Source organism: Scyliorhinus canicula, chromosome 21 (genome assembly GCF_902713615.1).
Source record: "Scyliorhinus canicula chromosome 21, sScyCan1.1, whole genome shotgun sequence".
Lineage (NCBI taxonomy): Eukaryota > Metazoa > Chordata > Chondrichthyes > Carcharhiniformes > Scyliorhinidae > Scyliorhinus > Scyliorhinus canicula.
Window position 1 is genome coordinate 67154244 of NC_052166.1, and position 15774 is coordinate 67170017.

A 15774-nucleotide genomic window follows, 5' to 3' on the forward strand; every position below is an offset into this window, starting at 1 on the left:
TTTGGTGGGGGGGGGGGAGGGGTGCATGTGTACAGGCCCAGGGATGAAGCAGTCAATTTTAAGCAACAAAATATGTTTATTTACTTTAGAACTCCCTCACTAGGGATCTGATCGGTGAAACTCAGCAGTTTCTCATACTGACCTTAATTTGGGTGTCTCTCTCTCTCCGGAGCAGGCAGCTGAGCTCTTCACATTAACTTGTCTCTTTCCAGAAGGTGCTGCCAACACTCTTGCCCCAAATGGGCACTCCTTTATGAAATGTCGGTGGCTAATGTGGGTACCACTCCTCGAGGCGGAAGGTTGTGGGTTCAAGTCCCACTCCAGAGAGCTGAACGCTGATTCTAAGCGTAGTCCCGAGGGGTCGAGATGTTAAACCCAGGCCTCACTTTGCGTTCAGTGATAATTAATTGGCTGGAAACTGTTTTGGACCATCATGAGGTTGTTAAAGATATGATATAAATGTGTCTTAAATTTCCTTTATGTATTTCGCTTTGTCCAATGCTAAAAGGTTGTTCATCTATAAGAGGTCAGTTGAGTCCCAGGTGAGCCTTGTGTGACATTGTACGCATATCTTCCAAGAATGGACACAACCCTGAGATTACCCTGGCCAGTGGCTAACAGCCAAAGGAACTCTAATCTCTGCCAACAGTGCTCCAATTAAAGGGAATTGGTGATGTTGACTCTTACAGCATCCTGGCCCATCTGGTTAATCCTCTCCCTCTGCTAATTTCCCATAACTTTTAATTTTTTCATGTTCCTATTAACCGTATTCACTTTTGAAATCTCTTCCACCATCCTTTTCAGGCATTTCATTCCAACTCTACGTTTAAAAACAATCTCATCTCCATTCGAGGTTCTTGTGTTCTGCAGTTACTGACTTTCCTGCCAGTAAGCAGTTTTTCTTATCAATTTTATAAAATCCTTGATAATGTCAAAACATCTCTTTGTAAATCTTCCCCTTTTCTCTGTTCTAAAAATAATCCCACGGTCTCTCCTTACAAGTGAAGACCTTCATCCCAATGCATGATCTTTCAGGGCTCTCTTTTTGAGAGACCCATGGTTGATTCTAGCCGGGTCTGCTGGCGAGTCTCTGCTCACTCTGCCACGTGTGAAGAGTTCTGATGCATCTAAACCCATTCTGACCCGACTCGGCACCAAACGGATCAGTCTCACTCAGACCAGGAGCTTTACGAAATGGACTGTCACCCGGAGCCAGTTTAATCAAAGCATATTGTTGGGCGGAGTTCAATGTGGTTACCTCACCTGGAAGTGTTCGAGGATGTGCTGGGTGTCCTATTAAAATGAAAACTTATCCCATTTCCTGTGAATGACATCCCTCGTTGCCACACAAAAAAAAAGGTTGAGCATGGCCTCTTCTTAAAACTGAATGTTGCTAACCAAGGTGGGTCAGGTATCCAAACTGATTTTTATTTATTTCATATCAGTCAACCTGCTTGAAACTTTCTCACCCAGGGAAAGTGGGTCTACAATACAATCTCCCCCCACCCCCCAGAGCGGGTCTACAGTACAACCCCCCCCCCCCCCCCCCCCCACACACATCCCCCGGTGTCTCTAGGATGAGAAAGCTATTGTCTAGTTTGGAATTTGGTGGTTTTAAACTGTGTAAAGCTGGATGAAATAGTCTCTGTAAGGAATTAACTAAAAGGAAATGTGCATCAATCAATGTTCTAATTGTATTTTACTGGAAATATAATGCTTGCCTGTCGTACTGTTTCCTTTGCCTTTTTCTCAGTCGGTGATCGGATGTAGGCGATGGATATTGCAGAGTGAGCCACACATGGATATACAGGCTAGTAGTGTGGGTCTAGACTTGCACTTTTCCTCCCCACCCCACTTCACAATCTGCTCCATTGTATTGAAGAGGAGCGGGGATGGGGGGGTGTCAGTATTTATCTCTCAAACTGTCATCAGTAAAAAGAATGATTGCCTGGTTGTTGCTGTTTGTGGAAGCAGTCAAACTGGCTGTTTCCTATATTACTGCAATTCAGAAGTATTTCCGGAATGTGTGAAAGGGTCTCGATAAATGCAGGCCTCGACGATGAGTAAACTGAACTACGCAGTGCAGTAAATAGAAGAATGGAACTAGAATTGAGTTTTTAATTGTTAGGTAAAGTGGGTGCAGCTTAAACCTCTTCCCAGGATGGCCACTGTGCTGTTTATCAAATCCTTTGCCAGGTTTGTGTGAGAGAGACTCAAACATGCAACAGCACCGGTCCCTGTACTAGCGCTCAAACCAGGGAAACTTGTTCGTACTTCGATTGGTGTCCTTTCAACGCGGAGGGGTTTTAAGAGCAATGCACATGCCACTCATTCAACACAGCTGTACATAAAGTTCTTATTAATTATATTCACAAAGGTTTCACCACAGTAATAAGTGTGCTTTCAGTACATTCTTACGGTAGAAATATTTACATTAAGGTCAAGGCCAATAGCTGAATACATTCACAAAATTATTCATCTTGGAGAATTATCAAATTAAAGCACTGGATTGTAAACCTACAGCAAAAACTGAACAGTGCCAGGCATTGTTGGAAGAAACGGCATTAATGATGGAGACTCGGGTTAATGTTCTGAAGGTGTAGGTTAAAAACCACTGCGATTGTGACTTCAATTAATAAATAGAGTTTAAAACTAGTCTCCATGATGGTGATCAAGAATATCATGAATTGTCGTGAAATCAATCCTTCCTTCAGTTTAGTGATTTGTCATACTAAAGGGCATCGAGACACCTGGACAACAGGAATCCTATTTTCAAACATGGGTATGTGGGAGATGCTATCATCCTTCAGAAAAGTGACGGTGTAATGGTTGATGTCACCTTGGGAACAAGTAACCAGACAGTAAACATGGCTGACATACATCTCCCTCTACACTGTCCCCATCAAACACCCCAAGGACAGGTACAGCACACGGTTAGATACAGAGTAAAGCTCCCTCTACACTGTCCCCATCAAACACTGCCAGGACAGGTACAGCACAGGGTTAGATACAGAGTAAAGCTCCCTCTACACTGTCCCCATCAAACACCCCAAGGACAGGTACAGCATGGGGTTAGATAGAGTAAAGCTCCCTCTACACTGTCCCCATCAAACACTCCCAGGACAGGTACAGCACGGGGTTAGATTCAGCGTAAAGCTCCCTCTACACTGTCCCCATCAAACACTCCCAGGATAGGTACAGTACGGGGTTAGATACAGAGTAAAGCCTCCTCTACACTGTCCCCATCAAACACTCCCGGGACAGGTACAGCACGGGGTTAGATACAGACTAAAGCTCCCTCTACACTGTCTCCATCAAACACTCCCAGGACAGGTACAGTACGGGGTTAGATAGAGTAAAGCTCCCAACCTCAAGAATACCATGCATCAGCTTGGCAATTTACTGTCCCAGCCCTGCCAGTTCAGAACTACTTAATCTATTGAATTATTATTATTTGCTTCGATTAGCTTCCTCCATAAATTAATGTACAGTCCTGTTACCCAGTGTCTGAAAACACTGACTTCCCTTCTGAACTAATTTTCTAATGAGAAAAACACTACACTTACTGGATTTTTAAAAAGCATACATTTAAATTTGTGGACTCTTCTGACTAGGAGCTGGATAGAATCAGACAGCCACAGGGACACGTAGGTTTTACTGGTAAGGCCAGAATTTGGTGCTCATCCCCAATTGACCTGGAGACAGTGCTACTGAGCTACCGCCTTAACATTCTTCTTGGCATTACCATCATTAAACCCTCACTATCAGCATCCTGGACGTTACCATTGACTAGAAACTAGACTAGCCATGTAGATATAGAATTCTTTATCAAGGTGGATAGTGAGGTAGTTGATTCTGAGACAAGGCCCCTGAATCTTAAAGGTAACTATGACAGTATGAGACACGTGTTGGCTACGATGGACTGGGAAATGTTACTGAAAGCGGACAGGCAATGGCAGCATTCAAGGGACAAATAGGTGAACGCCCAAAGTTGTTTATTCTTATTTGGCACAAGAGTAGAAAGGGAACTGTGGCCAAAGCCTAGCTTACAAGGGAAATTAGATAATAGATTCAAAGAAGCGTACAAATTAGCACGAAAAAGCAATAGACCTGATTGGGAACAGTTTGAATTCAGGGAGGCAGAGAGAAAACGGAACTATAGACCAGTGAGCCCAACATCGGTGGTAGGGAAGTTGCTGGAGTCCATTATCAAAGATTTCATAGCACAGCTTTTGGAAAGCAGTGGTGTAATCAGACAAAGTCAGCATGGATTTACAAAAGGGAAATAATGCTTGACAAATCTATAGGAATTCTTTGAGGATGTAACTACTAGAGTTGCCCAGGGAGACCTGGTGAATGTGATTTATTTAGACAAGGTCTCACATTACTATGTACTGTTAAATCGCATGGGATTATGAATAGTATACAGCAAGCAAAAAGTTTGAATAAATGGGTGTTTTTCTGATTGACAGTGACTAGTGGGGTACCACAGGGATCTGTGCTAGGACCCCAACTGTTCACATTATGTATTAATGATTTGGACAAGGGAACTAAATGTCTTATCTCCAAATTTGAAGATGATACAAAGTTGAGTAGGAGGATGAGCTAAGAGGAGGATGCAGAGATGCTTCAGTGGGATTTGGACAGCCTGAGTGAGTGGGGGCATGAATGGTAGATACAGTATATTGTGGATAAATGTTAGGTTAGCCACTTTGGTAGCAAAAGTAGGAAGGCAGATTATTATAATAATCACTTACTATCACAAGTAGGCTTCAATGAAGTTACTGTGAAAAGCCCCAAGTCGCCACATTCCGACGCCTTTGAGGAGGCCGGTACGGGAATTGAATGGCGCTGCTGGCCTTGTTCTGCATCACAAGCCAGCTGTTTACCCACTGGGTGTAAATAGAGTGGTGGATACTCGACGAGACCTTTGTGCATCAGTTGCTGAAAGTAAGCGCGCAGGTACAGCAGGCAGTAAAGAAGGCAAAATGAGAGGATTTGAGTAAAGGAATAGAGATGTTTTACTGCAATTGTATAGGGCATTGGTGAGGCCACACCTGGAGTATTGTGTGCAGTTTTGTGTCCTTGCTATGGAGGGAGTGCAGCGAAGGTTTACCAGGCTGATTCCTGGGATGGCAGGACTGTCATATGAGGAGAGACTAAGTCAGTTAGGATTATATTAATTGTAGTTTAAGAGTGAGAGGGGATCTCATCGAAACTTATAGAATTCTAACAGGATTAGACAAGGTAGATTCAGAATGAATGTTCCCGAGGGTGGGGGAATCCAGAACAAGGGGTCGTACTTTAGGACTGGGGTGAAGAGAGAGTTCTAGATTCCTTAGGCAGCACCATCTAAACCCATGACATTACCATCCAGAAGAACAAGGGTAGCAAATACATGAAACACCCGTGTGGAGGTTCCCCTCCAAGTCACTTATTGTCCTCACTTGGAAATGTATCATAGAAAATAGAAGCAGAAGGCCATTCGGCCCTTCGAGCCTGCTCCGTCATTCATAATGATCATGGCTGATCATCAAATTCAATGCCCTTATTCCGCTTTTCGCCCCATAACACTTGATCCCTTTAGCCCCAAGAGCTATATTTAATTTCGTCTTGAAATTTGGCCTCAACTGCTTTGTGGTAGCGAGTTGCACAGATTCACCACTGTCTGGGTGAAGATATTTCTCCTCACCTCACTCCTAAAAGATTTACCCCTTAGCCTCAAACTATGACCCCTAGTTCTGGACTCCACCCACCATCAGGAACATTCTGAATCTACCCTGTCTGATCCTGTTAGAATTCTATAAGTTTCTATGAGATCCCCTCTCACTCTTCTAAATTCCAATGAATATAATCCTAACCGGTGTAGTCTACTCGTATGACAGTCCCGCCATCCCAGGAATCGGCAGCTCCTTCACTGTTGCTGCATGAAAGTTCTGCGACTCTCTAACAGCACAGTGGGTGTACCTACACCTAGGGGACTGCAAGGGTTTGACACGGCAGCTCACCACCACCTTCTCGAGGGAAATTGGGGATTATCCTAGGTAGTGTCCAGCAATGGGGGTATTTCATCACACTCTACGTGGGGGGTGTAAATTACATTGTGCATCAAAGGAGTCCCTCAAAATGGAACGATCCAGTTAACTGAATCGTAAGTATCCAATTCCTTAAAATTTATCAGCTCAATGATTAATGAAACAATTCACTGACAATGTCGATAATGTTCACATCAAAATTTTTAGATTGTAGTAAAAAATAAAACTCTTTGAACGTCTGGGTAAGTAAACACCAGGATAATCAGTGGATTCATTTCTGCAGCATACCTGTGTGATGTAAGCCCTCCCTGAACACTCGGTACTTTTGAATAAGTCACTCTCCCGTTCACATTATGAAATGTAGTTTTCATGCAGTTGTTTGTGCTCCACTGCTGAAGTTATGATAACTTAAAGACAAGTGGATATACGAAGATTGAAATAACGGCATTTGGCCGAGGAGCTGTTCACTTGCTCATTCCCGGGATGAGGAGCTTATGAAGAAAGTTTGAAGAGGTTGTTGGGCCTATACCCAACGGGAGTTTAGTCGATTTAAGAGGTGATCCCGAGGGGGTGTTTGTGGGAGGGAGTAGAACCAGGGGGACACGGTTTACAAATAACAGGTTGACCGTTTAAGACGGAGATGAGAATTTATTTTCCCGCAGGGTCATTAGTCTGTGCAATTCTCATTGCCAGAGAGATTTGGAGGCTGGACATTCAATTTATCCCAGGCTGATTTAGAGACAGATTTTTGATGAGACCAGGGAGTCAGCAGATTATGGAGGGAGCAAAACACACAGTAAAGTGAATTAGTGACCGCAGCAGATCTTATTGAATGGCAGTGCAGACTGAAAGGTCGACTCCTGCTCCAAAATCCTATGTCCCTCGGGTCGGTCCTTGGATTGTGTTAAGTAATCTTACCAAACACCAGAATTGGTTAATTGTGTGACAACCAGCTTGAATATCTGTGGCAGTGAGCTTGCAACAGAAAGATCAATCCAACTTTCCTCTGCTGGTCACTACTCAATGACTGGTGCTCACAACTTTTAACAGCCCAAGTCTAGCCTGGCTCATCAGGGAGTTGCTCAGAATCGTAGACCACTGGTTCACCTATCAGAGAGAGGAAGCAAGCTCCTCTCATTGGACGACAATGGTGTCATTCACCCTTTAAATGAACACGCCCTTTTTTCTAAATATATAAACTCTTTAAACTCTTCTGGATAATACGTTTAGACTGACGTTTGGCAAACACGCTGCAATATTGGGACTGAGTGCTGACTTTGAGCTGTAATACTTTGGTTGATCCATCCCATTCCATGAACTGGTTGCTTCAGAGCTTCGAGCTGGGTGTCTGTATGAGCAGCTCGCTCATATCGACCAAAGCCTGCTCCAGGTAGTGAGCGAGTTTAGCTGCATTGGTCTCTGCACAGCTGTTGTAGGCAGACACGGCAAAGTTGATGTGGGCATCCATGGGGTTGTAACACACACCATAACCATCAGGCACAACAGGACCAAAGCACAAGAGGCAATCAGTTTTAGCAGGGACCTAAACGGAGAGAGCAGATCTCAGTGTTACAATGTTCTTCTTCAAAAGGAAAGATACATGTGGAGTGGAGGCCCTGGAACCCTTACCCCAAATACTGCTCTCAGACAGAGCATTTGACCTGCCAGTTCCCCCTCCCCATGTCCTTCCCAAATCCTTCAGACAGTCTCCATCTCCCCTACCACTCATTCTGCAGTTGTGAAAGGCACTATAGAAATGCCGCCTTTGTCTTTCTATTTTCAGTAAAAAGTGAGAGAGAATTCTAACCCAAGGATAGATGGGGGGGAAAAGTACTCTTAACTTCTCCCAACTCTCACTGGGCACAGCCGCAATCAAGGACTTGCCAAACTGGAGAGAAACCTTTGTGGGTCTTCAGCTGACTGCAACAGGAGAGTGAATACCTCACCTGACTGGTCGACAGATTGAAATGGAAGGCAACTGCATAGGATGTGTCCATGAAGATCTCGGGGATTCGAACCAGATCCTCTATAGCCTGAAGTTTAAGACCCAGTAGGTGTCTATCGATGGCTTGGCCTCTTACTGCCTGGAAGTAAGAACAGACATGAGCACAGAGAGATACCCCATCTACTCCATATCACTGCAGTCACCACCCGCATCCTACCATCACATAAGCCCCTTCCCCACACGTTAAACTCTCGACTTTCCTGTCCCACAGTGAGAAAGAAGTTAAAACAGTCTTTTCCAAATAGAGGACAGGTCCTGAATGTAGTTGAAGTTCTCGAGTTAAGAGCTGCTGAAGTGGTGGTTGAGAGGAAGTGAAGAACACTTTTTTGTCTTTACAAATTTAAAGTACCCAATTCATTTTGTTTCCAATTAAGGGGAAATATAGTGTGGCCAATTCATCAACCCGGCACATCTTTGGGCTGTGGGGGATGAGACCCACGCAGACACGGGTAGAATGTACAAACTCCACACGTACAGTGACTCTGGGCCGGGATCAAACCCAAACCCAGGACCTCAGCGCCACTTGGACATTGTGAATTCTCCCTCTGTACCCGAACAGGCGCCGGAATGTGGCGACGAGGGGATTTTCACAGTAACTTCATTGCAGTGTTAATGTAAGCTTCCTTGTAACATTAATAAAGATTATTATTAACCACTGTGCCGTCCTTGGAAATGAAGAACACAATGATGGGAATAACAGTAAAGCCACTCACCATATCGGTGTAAACTCTGTGGGCCTCAACGGCTTTTCGCACCAATGCTACTTTTTCCTGATTCTAGAAACAGAATCAAAACAGAACAACTTATAGCCAAAAGTGCACATGAACTAAAAATGATTTATTTCCCAAACATTAAAGCAGAGGGAACAGGGCCGTCAGCAACTGCAGAGAGGAAACCACTTCACATTTGAAATGACCGTTCCTGACTGTTTCTGCTGCAAACACTACCGTACATTCATACAGCACCTTTAATGCCGGACCACATCTCGGGGGGGGGGGGGGGGGGGGGGGGGGAAGCAGAGAGAGAGCTCACATAAGATACACACTGGGTGGGAAGAGAGAAACTTTTTACTGTAGCTGATTTACTGGCCCTTTCAGGCAGCGAATTCCAGATCACTATCACCGAGTAAAATATAAAGTTCCTCAATTCTCTGAAAGCCAGGCCCTCCAGTTCCTGATTCTTAATGTAGTCTTAGACCCCATAAGGGAGGATGTGTGTGAGATGAAGGTGATATTTCAGAGATGTGAGTACCTGGAGCTGTGCATTATCCATGCCCCGGACAAAGACTGAGGATTCGATGGTGGCGGAGCGGATCGTGTCCGTGCGTCCAAGGTGAAACATCCGCAGAGAGGCACTTTCATAGGTTGCACAAGGCTCGCCATAAATCCTGACATGAGACACAAGCATAGCAAGATGGTGAGGCGGGTGGATTTCCTCTCATGTCCTGCCTGGGGGGTGGGGGGGGGGATCAACAAATCTTTGAGAAGCTCTTGCAGTAATGGTGTCTTTCCATTCTGCATTCTCCACACAACACTCTTGATGCTGATGGGGGGGGGGGGGGGGTGAGTACAGGCCACACTGTTCCTGTTGTCCCCTGGTTAAGGATTTACAACTTTTTTGGGATTTAGTCCTGGAGTTTAACACATGATGTCTCGCCATTCAAAATGCGACACTCATCAAAGAGCGACACTCACCCCATGAAAGAATACAGAAGTGCCACAGTATTCCATGTTTGTGAGAGATGCTATGCAAACAATTAACTTTCGTTTTCAAATGTCATTTTGGATTGCAGTGTAAAAATCATTAGTCACGACTGGTCATGACCTACACTTTCCAGAGCACTCCCCCCATGGCACGCTGGGGTTCTTCACCTCTTGTCTGTGTCTGTTCTACATTCACTGATCAATGACTCCATTATTCCTGTGTCAAGCAGGAGATGGTGAACTCCATCAACCTTGAATCTTATTTTCTAATCTAGCAATTTTTATATTTCTATCCATGCACAACTTCACTAACTGAACTTGCTGAGTTTATTACACAGGGGAACAGACCCCAACCACACACACACACACAGACAAATACCAAGGCTGGGGCTGTCAATTGAAAATTTCCAAACTGAGATTGATAGCAAAACACCGTGGATGCTGCAGATCTGAAATAAAAGCAGAAAAACTCAGCTGGTCGGGTAGCATCTGTGGAGACAGGAAAAGTTAACATGGAGTCTATATGACTTCTTCAGAACTGCTGATAGATGGGCAAGGAGATCAAGGGTTATCTAACCAAGGCGGGTAGGTGGGTTGAGATACCAATCAGCAGTAATCTAATCCAATGGCAGAACAGGCAGCAAGAGCCTGAATGACCTCCTTGTGCTCCTTCGAGTCAAGTGCTCAGACAGACAGAGGAGACAATACTGTATCTGGTGCTCCAAGATGCAGAATTAACATTCGCACTAATGCAAGACAGCCGAGGGAAGTACATTGGAGGGAAAGTACAAATGAAAATGGGCTGCAGGAGGGGAGTGCAGGGGTCAAATTAGAGTTTGGGTCAACCCACTTGAACCCAGTAGTCATTTGTTGTGATTAGCCCAGGTTGCACACTGATCAGTAGTGGGTGCACGACCATAGAGTCCCAGAATGGGACATCACGATCGTACAGTCCCAGAACGGGACATCACGATAATACAGCCCCAGAACGGAACATCGCGATCACACAGTCCCAGAACGGGACATCGCGATCACACAGTCCCAGAATGGGACATCGCGGTAATACAGTCCCAGAATGGGACATGGCGATCACACAGTCCCAGAACGGGAATCACGATCGTACAGTCCCAGAACGGGACATCGCGATAATACAGCCCCAGAACGGGACATCGCGATCACACAGTCCCAGAATGGGACATCGCGATCACACAGTCCCAGAACGGGACATCGCGATCACACAGTCCCAGAACGGGACATCGCGATCACACAGTCCCAGAATGGGACATCGCGATCACACAGTCCCAGAATGGGACATCGCGATCACACAGTCCCAGAATGGGACATCGCGATCACACAGTCCCAGAACGGGACATCGCGATCACACAGTCCCAGAACAGAACATCGCGATCACACAGCCCCAGAATAGAACATCGCGATCACACAGCCCCAGAATGGGACATCGCGATCACACAGCCCCAGAACAGAACATCGCGATCACACAGTCCCAGAATGGGACATCGCGATCACACAGTCCCAGAACGGGACATCGCGATCACACAGCCCCAGAACGGGACATCGCGATCACACAGTCCCAGAATGGGACATCGCGATCACACAGTCCCAGAATGGGACATCGCGATCACACAGTCCCAGAATGGGACATCGCGATCACACAGTCCCAGAATGGGACATCGCGATCACACAGTCCCAGAACGGGACATCGCGATCACACAGTCCCAGAACAGAACATCGCGATCACACAGCCCCAGAATGGGACATCGCGATCACACAGCCCCAGAATGGGACATCGCGATCACACAGTCCCAGAATGGGACATCGCGATCACACAGTCCCAGAATGGGACATCGCGATCACACAGTCCCAGAACGGGACATCGCGATCACACAGTCCCAGAACGGGACATCGCGATCACACAGTCCCAGAACGGGACATCGCGATCACACAGTCCCAGAACGGGACATCGCGATCACACAGTCCCAGAACGGAACATCGCGATCACACATGTCCCAGAACAGAACATCGCGATCACACAGTCCCAGAATGGGACATCGCGATCACACAGCCCCAGAACAGAACATCGCGATCACACAGTCCCAGAACGGGACATCGCGATCACACAGTCACAGAATGGGACATCGCGATCACACAGTCCCAGAACGGGAATCACGATCGTACAGTCCCAGAACGGGACATCGCGATAATACAGCCCCAGAACGGGACATCGCGATCACACAGTCCCAGAACGGGACATCGCGATCACACAGTCCCAGAACGGGACATCGCGATCACACAGTCCCAGAATGGGACATCGCGATAATACAGTCCCAGAACGGGACATCGCGATCACACAGTCCCAGAACGGGACATCGCGATCACACAGTCCCAGAATGGGACATCGCGATAATACAGTCCCAGAACGGGACATCGTGATCACACAGTCCCAGAACGGGACATCGCGATAATACAGTCCCAGAACGGGACATCGCGATAATACAGTCCCAGAACGGGACATCGCGATCACACAGTCCCAGAACGGGACATCGCGATCACACAGTCCCAGAATGGGACATCGCGATAATACAGTCCCAGAACGGGACATCGCGATCACACAGTCCCAGAACAGAACATCGCGATAATACAGCCCCAGAACGGGACATCGCGATCACACAGTCCCAGAATGGGACATCACGATCACAGTCCCAGAATGGGACATCGCGATCAAACAGACCCAGAACGGAACATCGTGATCACACAGTCCCAGACTGGAACATCGCGATAATACAGTCTCAGAATGGACATCGCGATAATACAGTCCCAGAATGGGACATCGCGATAATACAGTCCCAGAATGGGACATCGCGATAATACAGTCCCAGAATGGACATCGCGATAATACAGTCCCAGAACGGGACATCGCGATAATACAGTCTCAGAATGGACATCGCGATAATACAGTCCCAGAACGGAACATCGCGATCACACAGCCCCAGAACGGGACATCGCGATCACACAGTCCCAGAACGGGACATCGCGATCACACAGTCCCAGAACGGAACATCGCGATCACACAGTCCCAGAACGGGACATCGCGATCACACAGTCCCAGAACGGAACATCGCGATCACACATTCCCAGAATGGGACATCGCGATCACACAGCCCCAGAACAGAACATCGCGATCACACAGTCCCAGAACGGGACATCGCGATCACACAGTCCCAGAATGGGACATCGCGATCACACTGTCCCAGAACAGAACATCGCGATCACACAGTCCCAGAACGGGACATCGCGATCACACAGTCCCAGAATGGGACATCGCGATCACACAGTCCCAGAATGGGACATCGCAATCACACAGTCCCAGAATGGGACATCGCGATCACACATTCCCAGAATGGGACATCGCGATCACACATTCCCAGAACGGGACATCGCGATAATACAGCCCCAGAACGGGACATCGCGATCACACAGTCCCAGAATGGGACATCGCGATCCCCATGTCCCAGAACAGAACATCGCGATCACACAGTCCCAGAACGGGACATCGCGATCACACAGTCCCAGAACGGAACATCGCGTTCACACAGTCCCAGAACGGAACATCGCGATCACACAGTCCCAGAATGGGACATCGCGATCACACATGTCCCAGAACAGAACATCGCGATCACACAGTCCCAGAATGGGACATCGCGATCACACAGTCCCAGAACGGAACATCGCGATCACACATGTCCCAGAACAGAACATCGCGATCACACAGTCCCAGAACGGGACATCGCGATCACACAGTCCCAGAACGGAACATCGCGTTCACACAGTCCCAGAACGGGACATCACGATCACACATTCCCAGAACGGGACATCGCAATCACACAGTCCCAAAACGGGACATCGCGATCACACAGTCCCAGAATGGGACATCACGATAATACAGTCCCAGAATGGAACATCATGATAATACAGTCCCAGAATGGGACATCGCGATAATACAGCCCCAGAACAGAACATCGCGATCGTACAGTCCTGGAATGGAACATCGCGATCATGCAGTCCCAGAATGGTACATCGCGATAATACAGTCCCAGAATGGGATGTTGCGATAATACAGTCCCAGAATGGACATCACGATCACACAGTCCCAGAACGGGACATCGCGATAATACAGTCCCAGAACAGGACATCGCGATCATACAGTCCCAGAATGGAACATCGCGATCATACAGTCCCAGAATAGAACATCACGATAATACAGTCCCAGAATAGAACATCACGATAATACAGTCCCAGAATGGGACATCACGATAATACAGTCCCAGAATGGGACATCACGATAATACAGTCCCAGAATGGACATCACGATAATACAGTCCCAGACTGGAACATCGCGATCATACAGTCCCAGAATAGAACATCACGATAATACAGTCCCAGAATGGGACATCACGATAATACAGTCCCAGAATGGGACATCACGATAATACAGTCCCAGAATGGAACATCGCGATAATACAGTCCCAGAACGGGACATCACGCTAATACAGTCCCAGAATGGGACATCACGATCATACAGTCCCAGAATGGAACATCGCGATCGTACAGTCCTGGAATGGAACATCGGTCATTTTAAAGTATTTAAAAAAAAGACATTTTATAAATAAATTCTAAAATGTTGTGCAGCCATTAAATAAAACGTACAGGGTGCCGGACTTTATAAACAGAATATACAAAGCAAGTTATGCTAAACCATTATAAACCACCAATCAGGCCTCAGCTGCAGTATTGTGTTCATTTGTGGGCACCACATTTCAGCTGCCAAAGCCAAGGAGAGGGGGCGAGGGGAGATTTACTCAAATGGCACCAGGAATGAAGGGTTTTAGTTTAAAAAAAAATAAATTTAGAGTACCCGATTGATTTTTTCCAATTAAGGGGCAATTTAGCGTGGCCAGTCCACCTACCCTGCACATCTTTGGGTTGTGGGGGTGAAACCCACGCAGACACGGGGAGAATGTGCAAACTCCACACGGACAGTGACCCAGAGCCGTGATCGAACCTGGGACCTCGGCGCCGTGAGGCTGCAGGGCTAACCCACTGCGCCACCGTGCTGCCCTGGGACCTCGGCGCTGTGAGGCAGCAGGGCTAACCCACTGCGCCACCGTGCTTGGCCCGAGGGGGTTTTAGTTAACCTGGAGAAGCTGGGAATGTTCGCCTCAGAGCAGAGGAGACGGTTAAGGGGAGATTTCATAGAAGGAATATGAAGGGTTTTGATCGAGTGAATAAGGAGAAACTATTTCCACTGTCAGTATCCTGAGGAGGCAGATTTACGGTAATTGGCAAACACGAGAGGAAAGAGGAGTAATTTTCATTTACACAGTGAGTAATAATCTGCAATGCACTGCCTGAAAGGGAAGTAGGAATCTTCAATAAGGAACTGATAAATACTTGAGGGGGGAAATTTGCAAGGAGGAAGGGGCAGAGGTAGCTGGATGTTTGTTAGGGAGCTGATGCAGGCTTGATGCTGTATTAATCTCTGCATTGGGACAGATGAGGAACAGAGTGGGTCCGGAGTGATGATTTTCATACCTGTAATAAGCCAGCTGCAGAGCGAGCTGGATAAAGGCGTCTGGACTCAGCTTCCAGGACTTCACAATATCTTTTCCAAAGAGCTGGAACGTGAAGCATTTTATATCCACATCACGCACCATCCTATTGAGAAAGAATGATTATCATTAATGCCACCACTCAACATAACCCAGCATGTGGCGCAGTGGATAGCTCTGGGACTGCAGCACTGAGGTCCCAGGTTCGATCCCGGCTCTGGGTCACTGTCCATGTGGAGTTTGCACATTCTCCCCGTGTCTGCGTGGGTCTCACCCCCGCAACCCAAAGATGTGCAGGGTAGGTGGATTGGCCATGCTAAATTGCCCCTTCATTGGGAAAAATAATAATTAGACACTCTAAATCTATAAAACAAAAAGGAACATAACCCATCATTGATTCCAAG

General features: G+C 46.8%; 1 protein-coding gene across 2 annotated transcripts in view; it reads right to left on the reverse strand.

Moving 5' to 3' along the window:
• Positions 1-5860: 5860 nt before the first annotated feature.
• Positions 5861-15774, reverse strand: part of crata (carnitine O-acetyltransferase a) — a 44945-nt gene continuing 35031 nt past the window's right edge. The window contains exons 10-14 of one of the 2 annotated variants that reach the window (XM_038782074.1): positions 15354-15476; positions 9292-9427; positions 8754-8816; positions 7982-8119; positions 5861-7578 (exon numbers count right to left, since the gene is read on the reverse strand). In XM_038782074.1, coding sequence (XP_038638002.1) covers positions 7363-7578; positions 7982-8119; positions 8754-8816; positions 9292-9427; positions 15354-15476 — 676 coding nt within the window. In that variant the 3' untranslated portion in view covers positions 5861-7362. The remainder of the gene's footprint in view (positions 7579-7981; positions 8120-8753; positions 8817-9291; positions 9428-15353; positions 15477-15774) is intronic. The other variant, XM_038782073.1, reaches the window with a different exon arrangement.